The 19,532-nt window shown below is 42.6% G+C and overlaps 2 protein-coding genes across 6 annotated transcripts in view; both read right to left on the bottom strand.

The window, feature by feature from the left end:
* The window catches only part of COL23A1 (collagen type XXIII alpha 1 chain), a 170,930-nt gene extending 169,367 nt beyond the window's left edge, over positions 1-1,563 (bottom strand). Inside the window, exon 1 of the mRNA XM_062637998.1 lies at positions 1,285-1,563. Coding sequence (XP_062493982.1) covers positions 1,285-1,485 — 201 coding nt within the window. The 5' untranslated portion in view covers positions 1,486-1,563. The remainder of the gene's footprint in view (positions 1-1,284) is intronic.
* A 3,024-nt stretch (positions 1,564-4,587) lies between these two features.
* On the bottom strand, positions 4,588-15,449 carry CLK4 (CDC like kinase 4). 5 transcript variants are annotated; one of them, XM_062638004.1, is made up of 14 exons: positions 15,315-15,449; positions 13,203-13,262; positions 12,391-12,548; positions 11,185-11,410; positions 9,930-10,020; positions 9,468-9,534; positions 8,084-8,200; positions 7,825-7,991; positions 7,618-7,712; positions 6,536-6,665; positions 6,128-6,210; positions 5,557-5,636; positions 5,017-5,104; positions 4,588-4,933 (listed from the first exon to the last, which is right to left on the bottom strand). In XM_062638004.1, exons 2-14 carry the CDS (start codon positions 13,254-13,256, stop codon positions 4,796-4,798), a joined length of 1,494 nt encoding a protein of 497 aa, XP_062493988.1. In that variant the 5' UTR covers positions 13,257-13,262; positions 15,315-15,449; the 3' UTR covers positions 4,588-4,795. The 5 variants fall into 5 exon arrangements, with proteins under 5 accessions (XP_062493988.1, XP_062493989.1, XP_062493990.1 ...); XM_062638005.1 differs by having other exon boundaries at positions 15,302-15,444; XM_062638006.1 differs by lacking the exon at positions 13,203-13,262.
* Positions 15,450-19,532: the final 4,083 nt, after the last annotated feature.

Here is a 19,532-nt window from a genome sequence, read left to right as displayed (position 1 = left end):
CCCAGTACAAAACAAGCTTTCTACACTTAACTAAATCTCAGCAAGAGGTTGCACATGATCTGAGGCAGTGCCACAGAAACCATTCCCATTGCTGAGCACATTTATTGGAGTAATTGGAACAGAACAACTGCCACGACTGGCAGGCTAATTCCTGCCCGGAGAGAAGACGTTAACTGGGCTCTGTGATCACACCCGGCGGTCTCCCCCCTAGTCTGGTATTCAGGGGGGGTCACAAAAACACTTCCTAACATTCCCCTTTTACCCAGGCATAGCAATGGAACCGGGCTTCCAGGTGAGTGAATGCTCCCACCGTCACTCCGACAGCAACAGGCAGGAGGAGGGCTTGTCCCACCCGCGCTGCCTCCATCCATCCCCCGCGCAGCCCCAGAGGTGCTCACAGCTGGAAGGCGCTGCTGACAAACACATTTCTGCTCGGTGGGGGCTCCCTGGCTGTAATGCAGCTCCGTGTTCTGCACCCCAGTCAGGCCGTTAACTAATCCCGGTGTAAAACCTTCCCCAGATGTCAGGAGCGATCGCAGCGGAGCGTCCCGCGGCAGCCCCGTAGCCGTGCTGCGCTTTATGAACTACTGTTTACCCAAGTCCAGCAAAACAACTGCGGGATCTTCCAGCATTTCCTATGGGAGCCCTCCCCACACTCCTTGTCTGTGGAAAGCCCCAAACCTAAACACCAGAGTCTGGGGAAAAATACAAGCCTGGGATCAAGTGTAACTCCTCCCAAAGATACGGTTTAGTTATGGAGAAGGGCACCAGTGTGGATAATCGTTCTCCAGATGGGAGAAATCTTCCAGCACAGAAATCTTTATTGGATAATCTCTGAAAACCCTGGGGCTGAAAGTGAATTAACTAGTTGCTCATCTTCTCTACCTGCCAAAACGCAGTTCAGCACTGCTGGACCACACGATACTCTGCGAGAGGCTGTCCAGATAACAGGGATCGTGTTTGCAAAATTTCTGTCTAGGAAATCATAGTCCATCGCATTAGAAGGTAAATAGCATTTAGGTACTCGCGTTATCTTTGCCAGTGAATAGAACGAGGGACAAAGTCGCGTGTCCTCGAACATAAATCGCAGCCTTTCCATCTGGGCCATTTTCGCTCTTAAATCCTAAGGGCTCTGCAACGCCTCGTCCGTAACGGGCGAAGTTTGGCTGAAAGGAGCAAGTTTTCCCCAGGGGAAACAGCCGCCGGGACCCACAGGGCGAGCGGGGGGTTCCCCGCAGCTCCCTGCCCAAGCGCCCGTCCCCGGTCCTGTGCGGCGGGACTCACCTCTCGGAAGAGCTGCTCCACGCGGGGCTGCAGCGCGTCCAGCAGCGGCCCGGGTCCGCGCTCCTCCAGGGCTGCCAGCCGGCCCTGCAGCTCCGCCGTCTTGGCGCCCAGCAGCAGGCACACGGCCACGGCGGTGAGCGAGAGGAGCAGGCAGAGGGCGGAGGTGGCGGTGCCCGCCGCGGCTCCGCTGCCCGCGCTCATCGCGCCGCTGCGCGGGGTCCCGCTCGGCTGCCGCCCGCCTGCCCCCGCCGGCGCATCCAGCGCCCGCCCTGCGCGCTGCGCGCCGCGGAAGTGGGGCCGGCAGCTGCGGAGACACCGCTCTCCTCCGCCAGCCCCGCCAGCCCCGGGTCTTAAACGGAGGAAGCGGGGGGTGGCGGCTCCCCCGCCGCCTCCCCCCCGCGCTGGGGAAGGGGGGATGCTCCGAGCGCTGCCCGCCGCCCTCCATCGGGGATTGCGCGGAGCAGATCCCACCCCTCTGCCCGCCCCCCCCCCGGCGGGGACCGCTCCTTCCCCCTTGCTCCCCGCCCTCCCTTCCCCGGGGGTCCCGGCGGTGCCCTGCGGGCGGCCCCGGGACCGAGGGGCTCGGCTCCAGCCGCAGAGCCAGGAGGCAGCCGCGCAAGCGGCCGCGGAGCGGGCGCCCTCCAGCGGGGCCGCAGCGGATACCCCCGGGCAGAGCCGCTCACCGGACGGGACCCTCGCTCCCCACGAGCGCGACCCGCAAGAGGCGTCAAGCGAAGGGGAGCTTTGTGCTGCCTGAGCCCAGCCCTGACCCGGCCCGGGGAAGGGACTTCATGGCCAATCCCAGCAGGTCTTCACCAGGGTTAGCAGATCCAAGAGCCACATCTCCCTTAGGGTGCCTCTGAACAAGAGAAACGATGCTCACATACGAGCATGAAGCACCCCAGACTTAGCCAACCACCACAGCCTTTTTCTCACTGCTACAGATCTCATCACGTCAGCTCTGAACTTGCCTATAAAACACCCCCGGATAACTTAATGCCTGTCTAGACTCTAAGCACATGGTATACAAACCCAGTCTTTGCCTCCTAGCCCAACACCCTGCTCTTCTTCTAGGAGTAATTCTTTGAGAATAGATGAGCGAAGCCTAGGCCAGTTAGAAAATGGTACTAGCGCATGGTCTAGTTAAGTGCATTAACAAAACATACCCTTGTACCTGGACTGCCAGGGTGCGCATTGCAAGCTGCTTTTTGACAGCCACTATTACCAAACCAGTGAGCCAGGCATATCTGTACCCTTCAGTAACAACCATTTCCTGCTCTCCATGGGCCCAAGGATCAAAGAAAACCCCAGGTTTTCAAAAGCAGCCTCCTCCTTACCTCTCCCCCACCCCCTGCCATGAGCCTGCTGAGACTGCACTTACAAGCCCTGTGAGTTTGATTGCACGCACACAGCAGCAGCGGTTCGGGGAGGTTCTGTGGAGTAAAGCCTGGCCTGCTCACTCACAACAGCTTTATTTTGTCCTGTCGCCTGTGTTTAGTGAAATGTGTACCTGATACGTGATGGAGGTGGGTGGTGTTGGTGTGGCTGAACTGTCCATGGATTTACAGACCATGTTTGCAATGTACAACAGCTAAAAGTTTGAAGTGTAGAGAAAGACGCAAAAGGATCCTGTAATTATTTACCAGCAGCTATAAGGAGTTAGAACTAGCTTCATGCAAACATGAAAGATTACAAACTACCCCCATTATACTTACATGTTAAGACAATGGGAGGCGCAGGGGTTAAGATTCCTTCTAAGAGAAGGAAAGAATTTAAACAGGTTTCTATAATGTGTGATTGTCGTAGCACATATCTCCTTTAGCAAGTGCAATGCATTTTAATACCTACACTACCCAAGGCTACAAGTACTCTTGAAGCACGAGTACGCAGTCCTACCCTTACTAATTTTGACAAACTGTTTTATAGTTACAGTTTAATAGTTACAGCAGCTTATAAACTCCCCCCCCCCCCCCATCTGCCTTTGATTTGTGTTGCTTAACTGATAGGCTCAGCCAAGCCTTTGCTTTACCTCTGAAGGTGTGGGATGGGAAATAATAAGGGCAGAAGCAAGGGAAAGAATTCACTCCTGTCCTCAATCTCCTCACTGAGCTGGATAGTACCAACCATTACGGTTTCTGTCATGCAGAGTAGAAACAATGATGTGAACATCATCTATTATGAGATAATCAAGCACAGGAGGGGGCAGCGCCTACGGAAGATAAGCTTTCAAAGCTTGCCCCAGCTCTACACAACCCCCAATATGTATGTCTGGAGCCTCTTGCAAATTAAGCCGCCTCCACATCAGTGAAACAAGGACATCAGCTTAAAATCTTACCCCACATCAAGACTTAGCAAGCACAAAACCTGAAGCCAAGACTCCTGCGGAGCTGAAACAATTTAGTGTTTCCTCCCTTAAGAAAGACTTACACAGTGAAGTCAGGACTGAAAATAAATTGCCAAAACTTACTGCACCTACAGCCAGCCTGAATGAACCCTAGAAGCTTCCCTCCTGCCCAGCAAGCCAACCCTACATGTTGAATGGATTACAAGTGCTGAACAAGACTAGGAAAGCATCAATTTGAACACTGAAAAGCAAAAACTACCAAAGTGCGTCAACTGGGCTTAGAAAGCAGTACTCTTCTCCTCTCGACACCTGAGTTCAGGAGTCACAGCTGAACCTGTCCCCCTCCTTCCCATTTCCAGTCCAATGACAGTGTCTCTCCATTGCCAAGATTACTCAATTTATCGGTAATAAGAAATCAAGCATCACAGAGATAGGTATTTGAAGACTTTGGAATGATCTTGTTACTACTGCAGGAGGAAAGCCCAGATATGTGACAATCTGTAGCACACAGTTATTTCTCTGCATTTTTCTCCAGGGGCAGTACAACTCCTCTAAAACTCTTCATTAAATTGCTCATCTTTAATGAATTAAAACAATACTGAAAATACGAAATGTTACTTTTCAGGCCTTGACAAAAAAAACCTGCCTATAAACAACACTGAAAGCATCAACAAGCTTCCAGAGACAAATTAGCCAGAGCAACACACGCTCTTTGACAGGTGACCCACAGAAGAGATCCCTACTGAGAATACACACAACCGGTATTTCAGAATGCTATCACAACATACTATACAGCATGATTAGATAGCCTCAGCCCTTCAAATCTTTTCTCTGTGATTACATGGAAGACTGTTTAAATTACTGAATGTTTCAGAACTAGCACAGACTCCTCACCTGAAGTCAGATGTTTAACAAACCCCATCCACAGAGGGAGAGGGGTTACAGCTTCAGAGAGAAAATTAAAAAGGAAAATTACTTTTATTTTTCACTTACCCATAAGACTACAACTGCTCAACAAGGTAAACATAACAGTCATACAAAACATATGGCATTATTTACAGACTTAACTGTACAAAATAATTTAACGCTTACAAAAGTTTCATGCAACCTCTGTTGACTGACACAGTCTAGGAAATCTCCTTGAAGAAGCATAAAAGATCTTTGAATTTACTTATTTAATGGTTCAAAAAAAGGATGCTGCAAAGCTTCATCAAGAGTAATTCGTTTGGCTGGATCGTATTCCAGCATCCTGCGAACAAGGTCGAAGAGTCTTTGATGATCTGTGTCTTGGCAATGCATGAATTCCTGAAAGAAAATAAAAGGAAGTATTTTAAAGAGATCTTTCACAACCATGAATCTAACAAAGTAACAAAAGTCTTGTCTCCTACCTTTAAAGGCTTACAGCGTCTCCTAACGTAGCGTCCTGCAGAGCTGTGTTCATCCCAGTCCAACTGGTCATGGTGGAAATAATGCTTCCTGCAGAACAAGGGAAGTAATGTTAAGATAACGTGAGTGCACCAAGTGAAGGCAGATGCTTTTCTCAGAAGTTCTGAAACACCATGGAAGTTTTCCTGCACACCCCTTTGCATTTGGTACCTAACATTTCTTTATTTATTCAGAGCTGTTGTTTTTGTTACCATTGTCAGATTATTTAGAAAACAAGAGATGGATGTTTTCAGGTGTTCTACTGAACATTCCCAAATGTCTTTAAAGAGCAGCACTTAAGACTAAAACCAGAAGAGAGGACTACTGTCAACTATTTAATTCACCTAAATCTGACCAATTTCTTGCAACAGACTAAGAGGTAAAAAGAAGCCTGGAAGTCTCTTTGTTGATCTTTAGAATCACATAGCTAACAATGAGAACTTTTAAGATTTCTCTTTGAATAATAAAGTATTAGGAAACCTACTTCTTCTGTAATAACTTACCTGGATTTCTTGATCATGTGAGCTGGCAGAGGCCCTAGTATTCTTTCCATCATAGCCAAGTGTTCTTTACTATCATGTGTCTGTGTGGAAAAAGCAATAAATGCACTTAACACGTTTCTACTCTCAGGGAACACGTCATCTAAAAGCAAGTTGTTTGCCAGAATACTGTTACAGTATCTTTACACATTAATGCCTTAAATTATTACAAATAGATTATGCAATGCAGCTTCTTATACAGCACGTTCTACAGCTAAGATGTCCCCTGAACAACAGAGTTCATAAACCAAGTTTTGTATGAGTAAGTTTTCTTTACTCTTAATTCCAGCATTATCTTCAGACTCTATGCAGACTTTGTCATCCAGAAAGCCAGAACAGAGCACCTTAAATAGTCTGAAGGATATATTCCAGACATCACCTCTTCATATATGCCTGCTGTCTTTACAAACTTATCTATATAATCCTTAAAAAGCCTGTAAGGTTATGCCTTTTACAGTAACAGTTAAGTACATGTCATTAAACAATCAAAATCAGCAGTCGAACAAAAACATTCAGTTTAACTCTATTCACATACCTGGAACACTGTAAATCCCAGGTAATACTCAATTAGAATGCAACCAATACTCCAAACATCACAAGGCTGTGACCATCCCAGTGCTGCAAAAGAGGTAAAGTTTATGTTTTACTGTTTAATATATTCTCAAAACCTGTAATCCACAAAGCATATGCCCTGTTTCCATGCATTTACTGATGCCTATTTCCCCCCTCCATACCTCTCCCCAAACCTTGGTGGGAGAAAGTGGGTAAAGGAACATGTCTGGACTTCTGTTTTGAGTTTTTACTGTCTACTCTCAAGAATTCCAACACCACCATCCATGAGAGATGACTGAATTACCAGAACCATGAGCAACTACTCCAGTTCACAGAGTAAACACAGCTGAAGAAACTGTAACTGTGAGAAGATTAAAAAATCTCTACTGACCTAAAATAACCTCCGGAGCTCTGTAATGTCTTGTAGACACTAAGGTACTGTGATGTTCATCATCAAAAGTTGCACTTCCAAAATCAACGACTTTGATGTCTGTGTTTTTCAAAGTGCGTTCATCTCGCTTCTGCAAGAAAATCAAAATGCTGTTAGTATTTAAAAGCATGCTTAGCCAAAAGCTGTTAACGTTAAATGCTAAAAATTAAACCTATGTAGTAAAACACTCCTTCAAAATACATCAGTTCCTATTCAGCTCAAGCTGCAAGGAGGAGGAGGAGCTGGTAACAAAGTGATGTAATTTGAATACTTCAAACAGGCGAGTAAAAACCTTTCCCCAAGTAACTCCTTTCCTCTGTTGTTAACCTTCAAGTTAACTTCAGTTAGCTGTTCTCTCTGTCCTGCCTTTTTCTGTCCACTGGTGCATACCCTCATTTATGTAACTTTAGCTCTAAAATAAGAAAATAAAATCAAGCCTTATGCATAGACTAGAGGCAATGAAGTCCACGCTGCTTTTTTGTCTCTGAGTTTTTATATTTCAAAACAAGAGCAAGATGAACTTTAATTCCTGCCAGTGCTCAAAACGATTTGTGCAGACAAGTTCTCACCCTAATGCTGTGTCTTCGTGTTTTCTTAGACTTACAAGACACTGGTCAGAGCAGTCCTATTTGGGGCCTGTGCCAACTGTAATGCTACCCAACAGTATCACATGTTGATGACAAACAGAAAATTCATCTCAGCTGTTAAGTCAAGGACTGCAAAACTGATAGGAACTTCAGCCTCCAGGGTAATCACATAGAAAGGAAGATCTGACATCAAATGGCTTAAGAAATATGAAGGAAATAAACCTGGCTAAATTCAAAGCCATTAACACAATGCTCCCTATGAACGCCAGACCTTCATTAAACAGCCAAGAACTTAACTATAGTGACCAGACAGCATATCTCAAAGAGCACAAAACCCCCCAAACAGTAGGAAAACAAACTCTATCACTTAACGTTTCTACACATATATTTTAGAGAAGTTCAGATGAAGACAGAAGTAGCCCAATTCAAGTTGGGGGAAACAAAGAACAAACTTACCATTTTGGCATTGTACTTCACTATGTAATCAGACTCCACAAACAAGATGTTCTCAGGTTTTAAATCTGTATGAGTTAGTTTATTATGGTGTAAAACTACAAGGAAAAAAGAACAGTATTCCAAAATTAATACATCATTTCCTAAAGGAAAACAAACAAACAAACAAAACCCCAAATATATTTGATAAGAGTTTTGAGTTTTACTTACAGTTAATAGACTGGCAAATCTGATAAGCCATATTTCTGATGTCATTAATGTGAAATGGCAGAAAGCTGTTTTCCTTAATAAAGTCATAAGTACTAAGTCCCAGTAGCTCAAACACAATACAAACATGGCCATGGTGATCAAACCATTCCAACATTTGGACGCAGCGGCTTAAAAAGAAGAATAAAAAGAAAGCTCAATTTATGAAGTAATTATCTTCTACAAATCCTTAGTATGCTAAGTATTCTAATTTCATACTTACAAAGTGCTGCTTGGATCCATGGTGTTCAAGTGTTCCAACACCTGTATTTCTGAACGGGCTGCCTCTCGGTATCTACCGACATTTTTCACAATTTTAACTGCTACGTGCATTCCTCTCCTTCAAAAGAAAGGAAAGCATCACAAGTAAATTAGTAAGTACCACATTAACTACGTAGTCCTCATATCTAAGGTAGAATAAACGTGAGGAATCCAGCTACAAGATTACTTATGAATGTATCAAAGTTCTCATTCAAGGTAAGTTCTGAAAAAATGTGAGATTTTTTTCCTGCAACTGGCACAACTTGTTCTGGCTCTTTTCCAGTGCTCCTATTGAACCAGGGGACCTGAATCAATTCTGAAGTTGAGATTCTGAGTATTTCGTACCAGTGAAAACTAACCTGCACTCAGTGTAACATGCAAACAATAAGGCTATTACGTAAATGGAACACAGATATACATAGTTAATTCTATTCAATTCACTCTCAATCTTTAAATATCTCTGTAGAGCTATTTAGATTCTAATGACTTGAGAGCACTGTCTGTCCTTACAACAGGATCCCAAGCTCCTGAACAGTTAACTTGTGAACTGACAGACCAACCAACCAAAGGCAGAGGGGAAAAGAACACTAGAACCATGTCACAGAACTGCAGATATGTAACACATGGCTAAACCAATGAGTATTTAATACTTCTAGCACATACAGAAGTGGAAATAAAGTCATTTTCTTCTCCTCCACCACACATGCCATGGAAATAACCACTCCATCAACAAATGACTGGATACTGCAGTACTGTGCATTCAGAAAAAATTCAAAGGATAATTCTGACGACAGGGACTGAGGAAAGAAATTTACAGCTCAACCAATTCCAAGCAACTACTTTCAAGAAACTGCTGTCACTAAGAACCAAAAATACTTTCGCAGCATCTCACTGCAAGATCTTCTAAAGGTCAGTCTCCCAAATCAATTCTAAACTCTTTATATACCCTCACATTCTCTAGTTATGGCAACTGCACTTGTAGAACTAACAGAAAAACATGATAAAGCAAAACATAGTTCTCCCTCTTCAAAAAGAAGAGATGACATCTTAGTAATTAGCAGTTTGCATCACATGGTTACACAGTTTGGGGGGAAGTATTGTTAAAAGCCTTACAAAGAGCAATAGAAGAAACAAAAAACATTTATAGTATTGGAAGAGATGACTGAAGAAACTTAAAAAAGCTTACAAGGTGGCTCTCAGAAACAGAATAATTTTCTTCTTAAATATACTGCAACACTTCATTTGAATTGCAACTTCCCTTCAAAGAAACATCTCTGAGCCTTAATTTCTGAGCTAAGAAGCATCTTTTGTTATGAGATCCCCTTACAGAGATAACAAACACTTACATATCATGATCTATACACTCCACTACTTTTCCAAAAGCTCCTTCTCCTAAAGTCGCAACAATTTCATCTACAAAGAACAAACACAAGTTAGAATTATAAAATTACTTCAACAACAATGAATATTATTAATGTAGATTTAAAAATGTGCCATTACAAAAACATAATTACTTTAAATCTCAGCATCTGAATGCATTATCTTAGTGGAACAGGTGTCATGAAAACAGTTAGCAAAAAAAAATACCTATCTCTTGTTCTAATCTCAAGATTCATTTACTAATTGGAACTTTTTGAACACAGTATTTAAATTCTATAGAAAAGAAGATATGCAAAAAAACAAAAAAGCACAAAAAAAACAGAACAAAAGAGCAATGAAGATTTTTTTAGCCCCCCTCCTCTGACATACTATACTATACAGATTTTTTGCTGAAAAGTTTTTTAGAAGTGTTGAAAAATGTTCTATACATCTTGCTCTTAGAACGTCTCCACTTTCACAGATCAGGTGACCCTCCTCATCATCCTCTACACTCCTGGATCTTTTCCTTCGGTGACTCTTCTGGAAACGGCACCAAGATCGTCCAGCCAATCAATATATCAGAGTGAATTCAGGTCAGAATACGCAATTCATTCAGCGGGGAGATATTCAGGCATTCAGTTACACACCAGGCCACGAACAGTTGGCAGGAGCAATTTCAAATTCAGTCCCCAGAAATTCACAGGGCACAGTTTATGTTACAGAAGAAAAACATGGCAAGGAACAGATTTTCAGATAAATACTTAAAGCGATAAAAGCAACAGAAAAAAACAACACAATTTTGTTTTTCAAACAGTGGCTTAATTGAAGACAGATTAAGAGTGCAACATCGCTATTACTAATACTCTGCTAGCAAACAGCAAAAAACAGCATTTATTTACATATCTAAACTTACAGTCAGGTGAAATGTTTCTATTATTAGAACATACACTTCATGTAATCTAAATATAAAAAACTACCAAGTAATTTTACTTCCCTCATGTTTAGAGAGAAGAAAAATTACTCTGAAATCCTTAATTTGCATTGCATAATCCAACACAATTTGCTGTTTGTATTGCAGAAATGGGACAGAAACCACCTGGAGCTGAAGATGTATCCCTGGGCAACACGTCAATAACAAGAAATTCAGAGAGCATGCCTTGAAAGAAGGCAAGCAGCAAACTTATCCCATCTTCAGAAAGACATTAGCGGCCATTGGCCAGGAACATGGCTTATCAAAGTTAGCTGGAATCAGGCATAGAATTGTTCTTACCAATTTACCAGACATGCACCTTTCATACTTCCAATTAAGCTAACATTAAAAAGGCATGTCACTTCAATTACTTTTAGTAATAGGATGGATGGCACCTCACTCTACCAGAAATAACATAGTTTACTATGCTCTAAAACTCGAAAGTTGACAATTGTACTTTGAAATAGGACAGTTACCTGTCTTCAACTTTGAAACACCATTTTTCAGATTAATCCCAATGTATAACTAGTACTGATGATAATCCCACCCCCCAACCCAACACTGATTCAAAACTCAACTAAGGACATACTCATGTGCTCACAAATGGACTCAACTACACATTCCTTTTAAATAATAATCCTTAAAACACTGTGATCAGAACTGTAGTTCTAGCACTCACTTAAGAAGTCTATTACCGCTAATTCATTAATAATAAAGTTAAAAATTACTCATACCGAATGCGATTGGTGACTGGAGCAATGATGTCTCTTATGCTTCCTTTTATGACTACTTTTCCTGCTCCGACCAGAGGATTTGCTATAGTGATGATGGTGACTCTTTTCATAGTCTCTGTGATAATGCCTGTGGTCATACACTTCACAGAAGTCATTTCTGTATTCCTCAACATATCTCCGGTCATGATGGTCTCTTTCATTTATGGCTCTATCGTCCAAATAATGACTGAAAATATATTTTAAGTGAATGTTCTCCACTTTCAAAACTTGAGGTTCCAACAAGATAAGTGACTTGAGCCGAGTTACAGAGTTAAATAGCATCTGTCCTTACACCAAGCATGTTTTCTAATTGACTCCCTCCCCAAAAATCGTGAAGCTTTTGATGTTACTTTATTAGGAGTCTAACAACATTGTCAGTCTCAAATACACAGCAGCAATCCACATGAACAATATATCATGTCCACAGTATAGAATGTTTGCACAGTAAGCAAGGAACTTGGACTGAAAAAGAAGCAACACTTTCTAAAATATACTAAGGAACTCGGTTACAATCTCCAAAGTCATAGGATAAAACACTCTTTGTACAGCAGTAATCTCCTTCTATGCTTTCAAAGTGTTAAAAATAAAACCTGGAGACTGAAAGTAGAACTGTTCTTAGTGCTCTGGAGTAAACATTAAAACCCTGAGTATCTGGAACAAGGATATTCTGCACAGAAAAATAACCTTTAAGAAAGCCACTAAGGCAAAGAGTTCTTAAAAGAATTCCATGGAATCTTATCGATGAAAAAACCACAACAGGAAAACGCATCTTTCCAGTGAAAGCAGTAAGGGAGAAAAAGCAAACCACCTCCAAATTAGTAAGCGAAACTTGTACTTACCATTGTATTAAATGGTTAAACAAACCTTATCTCCCTTTTGTTCACATTAAGTAAATGAACAGGCACAGTTTTCACTTGAAATTTAACACTGGATATATTCAATATCGATACCTAACTGACAACAGTTAAACAAACTAGGAACATTTACTTGTTTTCTTAATATCTATTCAGTGGTTCAGGTACTGTGGTAACAAAACCAAATATCTCTTAAGTGAACCAAACATTAAGGAACTGCCAACTCTGGGCACTCAAAAACTCTTATCTTGGAAATGTATTTATTTTAGGCACAGTAAGAAACATTAGTGCTACTCAATCCAGAGTCTTATACCTTTCTGAAATGTGATTTGGTTTGTAGTGCTTGCTTTCTCGTCCACTGCTCTGGGACCTTTTCCTGCGCTTCCGGCTGCTGCTGTGCTTCCTTTGATCCCAGCTCTTTCTGTCCTCCCATTCGGGACAATGGGATTGTTTTGAATGCCGCATCTGCCACTGGAAAAAAACATACCAAGAAAACCACACAAAAACCAAAACATTAAACTGGTATCTGTAAATGCAAGTAGAGTACATCAACTGTACTATACAGTACATAAACTATAGTAGTTGGATTAAATATGATGGATCTATAAAGAACCATTTCCTCAAATGAGTCTTTTTCCTCAGCTTCCCCCATGTATGATTTTGGTTTGGTGAGTAGACGTAGTATTCCTAACACTGACACACTGTTACGAAACTCAAAGCAAGATTAAAAAGGCCAACTCATCTTCATTTAATAGCTTCAAACATGTCATTAAAGCCTGTTTTAAATAAACTCTCAAGTGACTAAACAATCATTTCCTTCACCTTCTGCCAGAGAGAGACCTTACTCTTCAAACATCCTCTCCAACAACACCTGGATTCTATGATGCTGTATCTAAGTTACCACCTGGAAGTATGTACAATCAGTCTAAAAAATTCTCTCAGAAATCTGTTTACAGATCACTGTTAAACAGACACTTTTTGAAGTTCTAGCAACAATCACAGTAACTGTTATATAAACACAGAACTTTGAGTACTGTGAGCTAAGCCATGATTTTTGAACTCTGCTAACACACAAGTACGTGGGTGTTTTACAGTTCAGCTGATTCACTAAAGACAAAAACCCACCAGCTTCTGTTGCTGGATGCTATATGCAGGAATTCTCTGTTCAAACAGGTACATGCACAACTGAAAAGAAAAAAAAAGAAGTAAGTAAATACAGAGCTTTAAAATTAAGAGTATAACAAAACCAACCATTATTTGTTACTCCTCTTTGGCAGGAGATTTTTGAAAGTAAGAATAAGCTTACATATCTGTTTCAGTATATTCTGAAGAATAAACTGACACAAGCAAAGGTTTCCACAGTCACTGGACACTGTAACTGTGGATTTTTTAGTGCTACCTTTGTTTCTAAATTACTTTTCTTATTGTGTAAATTTACGCAGAACTACTGGTTTCCTCTATTACCAACTGAAGGTATTACAACAGAAACCTTCAGAACATGTTAACGGCAAGGCTGTTCTGAAAGAGAGGGAGAAAACTTACTTATACTTCTGTAATACCTGTGACAGGCTGGCAGTTAAAAAAAAAGACCATGAGACACCTGCACCAATGTTTCTCACATAAATCTGTTTTTAAAATAGAAATATAATGCAAACAAAGTGGCAAACTGCTAAAACAGGCAACTGGTACACCCCTCAGGTGAGTCACAGTGTAGGTCTTAAAAAAATTTATTCCCTTACGATACATTAAGAAGAAATACAAATCATAAATTTAATAAAAGGAAATAAAAATCAAATGCCAGACAAAAATGCCTGAAGGAGGAAGACAAAATTAAAACCCATTACTGTTTCACTTATATCCCTAAATTTCTTCTTTTCTTACACAGCTCCAAAGCCATTTTCCTCTGTTTTCAACCTACATAACTCAAATTATGCAGCATACCCAGGTTTCAGTTATCCTACTTTTGAGGTGAAGAGCTCCTCACACGCACTCAGCTCCCCACATGCACTCAGTTACAGGTCAGTTGAGGATTTTACTTATGATTGCCTTTTTTCCTTCACGATTTGGCTGAAGGCAGGCTGCACTAAGGCCCTAAAATGGACAAATACCTAAATTACATCATCAAAGTGTTCTGCATTAGAGAGCTTGGGGGTGGAAAGATGGATATCTGACACAGAAAACTAGAACTAGGTTTAGTTGAAGACTAACCTCACGACACTCAAGTGTACAGAGAATTACTGGAATAAAGATGGAAGTTGCAAATTCTGTCCCTAAAGGAGCCAATTAAATGTAAATGAGGGCGAAACTGTTAAATTGGTCTGTGCAAAAAAAAAGTCGTCACATTTTAAAGTAGGAGCCACCTTAACGTTTTTTGACTATTATGCACTCCCCGTAAATTTATGCACCGAAGCCTTATGTAATACTGGCAGCGAACCTAGACATATGCATTCCTATAGCATGCGGTCCTAATCAATATCACAAGCCGTTTTCACTCCCACATTTTGCCACGAGGCTTCTCAGTTAAGAGCCGCGGACCCTCTGGAAAAGATCCATACGTAAAGCCCCTCAGGAAGGCCACAAAAGCCCTACCATAATCTGCTTCCAAAGCAATTTCTAGATACCTCTCGTAGAAAACCTGGCAGGCTGTACGAATCGGAGGAACTCAAAGGTTTTATTCCTCCGAGATGACCAAAGTCCACCCGGCCAGGCCGCTCTAAGCGTCTGGGGTACAGACGCGCAAGCCCTACATAAGACATAAAGCACCCCAACCCACGGCCGTTGGTGTGGAAGTGGACTTCGTGGCAGTGGATTGGGGTAATGGGCGTCTTCTACCGGCCTCGAGAGGCCCTTGGTGCCGGGGGGGGGAAGGCCTCGTCTCCGCCGCCATCTAGGCAGGCACTAGACGCCTCTGTGTAGGCCGCGCTGCATAACTGACCCGCACAGCCCCCACCCCGACCGTGCCCAACGCAGCTCTGCCCCCTCCACGCCTCCCCAGAGGCCCCCTCCGCCACAGGAGACCTTACTCCACCTTAGCATCTCCTCCATCAACCCCTCACTCAGGGCTCTACGCTTATAGCCCCCAGGCCGCACAGACAACGCAAGCAGCCTCCCCTCACCAACCCTCTAGGCCCCCTCCGCTTTCCCGCTGCTTAGCCCCCCGCCCGGAAACGGAAAAAAAAGAGAGGAAAACGTTAGATGCAGAGAGCCATAGGGAGAAGATTCACCTCCACCACTTACAGCTGACACAAACGCGAGGGACCGAGCCCCGTGTCCGCCCTGCGCGCACAAACAAAATGGCGGCCGCGCCCGACCGCCGAGAAACTGCTTCCTCCTCGTCTCCCTCTCTCTGGCGGCTGCGCTGCGACGTGCTGCCCGACGTCAGGGAACGTCGGGATGACGTCGAACAAAGGCCGCCCCCTAGCGGGGCTGGGCGGGAGGAGGCTCCGCCCCTGCGGTTGCCATGGCGGCCGCTCTGAGGGAAGCAGAGCAGGGGCCTGGGGCTGGGCCTGGGCTTGGGCTTTGGGTTTGGCTTTGGGTTTCGCCGCGCCCCTCTGCGAGGCAGCCCCAAATGAACTGTGGCCGTGTAGGGCGAGGAGCCAAATTCATGTAGGGGATCGGGTTCAGAGGCTACAACAGACTTGCAGGGCAGCCCTCCTGTGGTGATGAGCAACACCAAGTGCGTTGAACGGCCCGGAAATCACACCTCCAGTTAATTCCTCTTCATAAACTCACCAGGCGTTTTGTTTAAGCAGGTTGGTGCCCAGGTTGGTTCCACTGTTAGGCCTTGCTTTGTGCTTACAATGTTAAAACCAGCTCACAGGTTAAGGCCCCAGTGAGCCAGTCCTGAGTGATGCTAACAGGGTGTAGGGTATAAACCGTGTCAGATCGATCATCTGTGCAAGTCAGCGACTTGCACCTGCCCCCACTGCCGTGAGTAATTGCTCTGAGCACTAAAAAGAGAGGCTATGCATTACAGAGTGCAAATAAAGCCATGTTTTCTAGTCCTGGGACAGGCCCAGAGACACCACAGCGGTGCCTGGCCTGGCCTGGCTGCCTGCAGGTTATGCTGCTGGTGCTACTCCTGATTCATACCCTTAGAAATGTACTGTGGTGAATCAAGCTTAGCCATGTGCTTCCAGCACAGACAAGTAACTTCCTTGATCCAAGAAAACCAAACTCCTGGTGTCACAGGTCTTAATTAATGTAGTACTATACAGTGGAATTGATGCAGTCCTCTACAGTGGAATAATATTATTACTCTGGCAATCATTCAGACAGAGAATTTTATAAGCCCAAAGAGAGTAAAGTAAATTTAAAGATCTTGGTAAAGAAAAGCAAACCCAAAATGAGGGGACGGTGGAACTGACACACATGCTTCGAATGTATTAACTCACAATGTTTTACCCTGGGGAAAATTGCAAATCTCTCAAGGCTGGTGGATAAATTGAAGCATTCCCAAACTCAGTGACTCCCAGAATAATTTTAGCAAGTTTTACTTCGAGTACAGCAGAACTGAGGCAAAACCCAGAATATCTATGGGATATTGTCCTTTTTATCTAACAATGCCGGTGTCTTTTTAATGTCAGTCCCGCAAAGTTTTTAGAAGACAGTACTAAGATGAAGACATATTTGTTTTTATGGGTTTAAAATTTTAATTAAAATTTGTTTGCCAGTGAGCTTAAGAATTTAAACATTGTTTGCACTAGAGTGAAAATCCTGTTTCTCTTGTTGGGTTCATTTGTTTGGGTGTTTTTTAGAAGAGAAACTAATAGGGAGCATTAACAGCTCTTTATATCCACATGGTTTTAGAAAACCTCTTTCCTCAGAGTCCTTATCATGTACTAAATCTGACAATGCCCAGTGCAGCTTTGGTGCCAGTGATTTACTATTTCTCATTTAGCATGTAAACGATTGGTTATTATTCATATAATAGTAATAACATCTGCAAAGAATGAAGAGTTTTCCCAGTATCCACTGATATAACCCCTGCCTGAGGAATTCTCTGCAAGCAGCAGAGAAAAGATAGACAAAACTATATCCACAGACAACATGTACATGTGAATATGTATGGAGTAGTGTTGTGAACATACACAAATAACCTGTTGACCATACCATTTGGGGAAGTCCCATTTAATGGGACTACATAAGCTAGTGCTGAAAAGACTTACCAGAACTGACTACCTTGAAGCAGGAAAATTCTTATTCTAGGATGTTTTGATTCTCTCCTGTCAGGAAGAAGGATCTTCAGCCTGGAATAAAAGGCTGGTGGAAATAACTACTGTCCACTATGAAAATACAATGAATGGGAGCTAGTAAAAAACTGTTGTTTTCAGCCAGAGGTTTTCAGCTGACAGTTGATAGGGAAACAAATCTGTCACAAGTTAAGAACAATTAGTTTCTCATTTTGAACCTTCCTGAAGAAGTATATAAAGGTTGTACCACTTTCACATCAAACATACATAAAGTGAACTAAAGAAATTCACTCTGAAGCAAAAGCCTTACAACAGATTTGATAGAAAGTAGCCTCTATGGACAGATTGAAAAGTGGTTTCAGCTATTGCTCTTCGTAGTATTTTTGAAAGGAAAAACATTGAAAGGAAAACATTGAAAAGACATTGAAAGGAAAAGCAGCATTGAAAGAAGTTAATTTTCCTTCCTGTTCAGGAGGTGGCAGTGGAGACCCAGCAGTAGAGAAATGTCAGCTGGAATTTAAATGGTGTCTTAGAGAAGGATAAAATCAGGAGAAATCCACTGGCCATGACTGGGTTATGTAGTGGAAACAAAGCAACAGCCCCTCTAGAAATGGTGATTCTTAAGATAGGAATATGCTAATGGTAAAGAATCAAATTAGACAAATTTACAAAACTGGGAAGGAAACTCATTTGAGTGTAGTTACAGCTACTTCTGCTGTCAACCCTTATGGTATTTACTTTTGTTTATATGAGGCATTTCCTTGTTTAATTAGACTTTACAACACCAAATGTATGCACAACTTGAGAGAGTAACACATAACGCAGCTATGGGTTAGATTGCTTTGTACAGCAGAATATGCTACAATTCAGTGTAATTATCCTGGTGGGACACATTTGTGCATGTATGAAGAGCTACATTCAAAACATTTGCTTCCAAATGCAATTTTTGGATCTTCCCTCTTTCAAATGCTTTACAACAGGAGGTGATCCATCCTCAGAGCAGCTATTCAGGAGATGTAAATCTCATTTGGTTTCCTCATTGTTCAGATACAAAATTTAAAGCAGGGGTTTTCTGCCTTGCCCAAAGCCTCAGAAAGACTCAAAGGCAGAGCCAAAAATTCCTGGCTTCCAGTACTTCTAGTGCTGTGCTTGCTTTCTCTTAATTAAAACTGCATTGGTTTTGTTTTCCCTCCGTCTGGTTAACATCAGAGAGCAGTTGATGAGCAGTTGTGCTTTGCCTTTAGCTGTTTATGGATTTCTACAGTTCCATGGCTTGGGTTTTGTACTGATGGAGACAATTTCATAGATTCCCCTCAATTGGGTGGTACCAGCTATAGCTTTGCTTGGGAGCTCAGGGACAGAGTAATGACAGTACTCTCTATTCGTAAGGGACTGAATGGGATGGAAAAAACACCAAGAGAATTTCTGAGATGTATCAGGGAAAATATAAACTATAACTACTGATCAAGGGAGCCAGTGTCCTACATTTTTGTGGCATATGTAAATTCAGCACAGTCACAGGAGCTCGGATGAATGAATCAGGAGAAAAGCAAAGCGAGAACCCACTGACACTATTTCCACTCCATGAAAGTTTATTCTTGAAAAAGATTCATTTTAAAACAGGTTGGGTTTTTGTTTCTTTTTTTGCAGGTTATGCACTAGAATAGAAACATGCAAATATCCAGCCAGGTCAGAAAGAACAAAATACGGTTATGGCTCAGGGATACATTTTCCATGTTAGTGACTTATTGGACTATTTGTTAGAAAAGGAGTGACCCAGAAACCTTGAATGAGCATGGGCACCTGTGTTCATCCACACATGCATTGGTGAGAAGTTGTGGCCAAACACAATGGATCTCTGTGGGGTATGAGCTGTACCAGGCTGGAACAGTCCACGCTGCCCTTGGCATGTTTGTACGCTGTATTATAAAGGGCAATCAGAACACTGTGCCTTAAAGGACTGGCAGAGTGTCACTCAGGCAAGGTAAAGTTTTCTCTCCAGTGTTTTCATACATGGTGTGATTGTCCAGCTGGGATCACCTCAGGCTGAACTGACCTGATCCATTCCATTCTACTGCAAGGCTCACAGGGACTGTTCAAACTTGGATTTTTCTCACTGCCTGTTTGTGGCACAGCTGAGCCTTGTGAGGATTGAAATGTTTTGGCCTAATAAAATCTTGGGGGCTTGACACAGGGAAGCCTGAATAAGCCACAGTTTACAGGAAATTCAGCCAGATGGCTTAACAGTCCATTTTGGCAAGAG

Source organism: Pezoporus occidentalis, unplaced genomic scaffold (assembly GCF_034315485.1).
Source record: "Pezoporus occidentalis ecotype Australia unplaced genomic scaffold, CSIRO_AGI_Poc_V1 ctg55, whole genome shotgun sequence".
NCBI classification, from domain to species: domain Eukaryota; kingdom Metazoa; phylum Chordata; class Aves; order Psittaciformes; family Psittacidae; genus Pezoporus; species Pezoporus occidentalis.
Note: the sequence above shows the minus strand (reverse complement) of the source record. Positions and strands in the feature narration are given on the sequence as shown.

Coding starts and splice junctions, on each gene's coding strand:
- CLK4 (XM_062638004.1), bottom strand. CDS start 13,256: ATGTACCTGTTTGAACAGAGAATTCCTGCATATAGCATCCAGCAACAG. Junction 8,201..9,467: donor GAGTGTATAGATCATGATAT/GTAAGTGTTTGT, acceptor TTTCTTTTGAAG/GAGAGGAATGCACGTAGCAG. Junction 7,713..7,824: donor GATTTGCCAGTCTATTAACT/GTAAGTAAAACT, acceptor TTTTCCTTGTAG/TTTTACACCATAATAAACTA.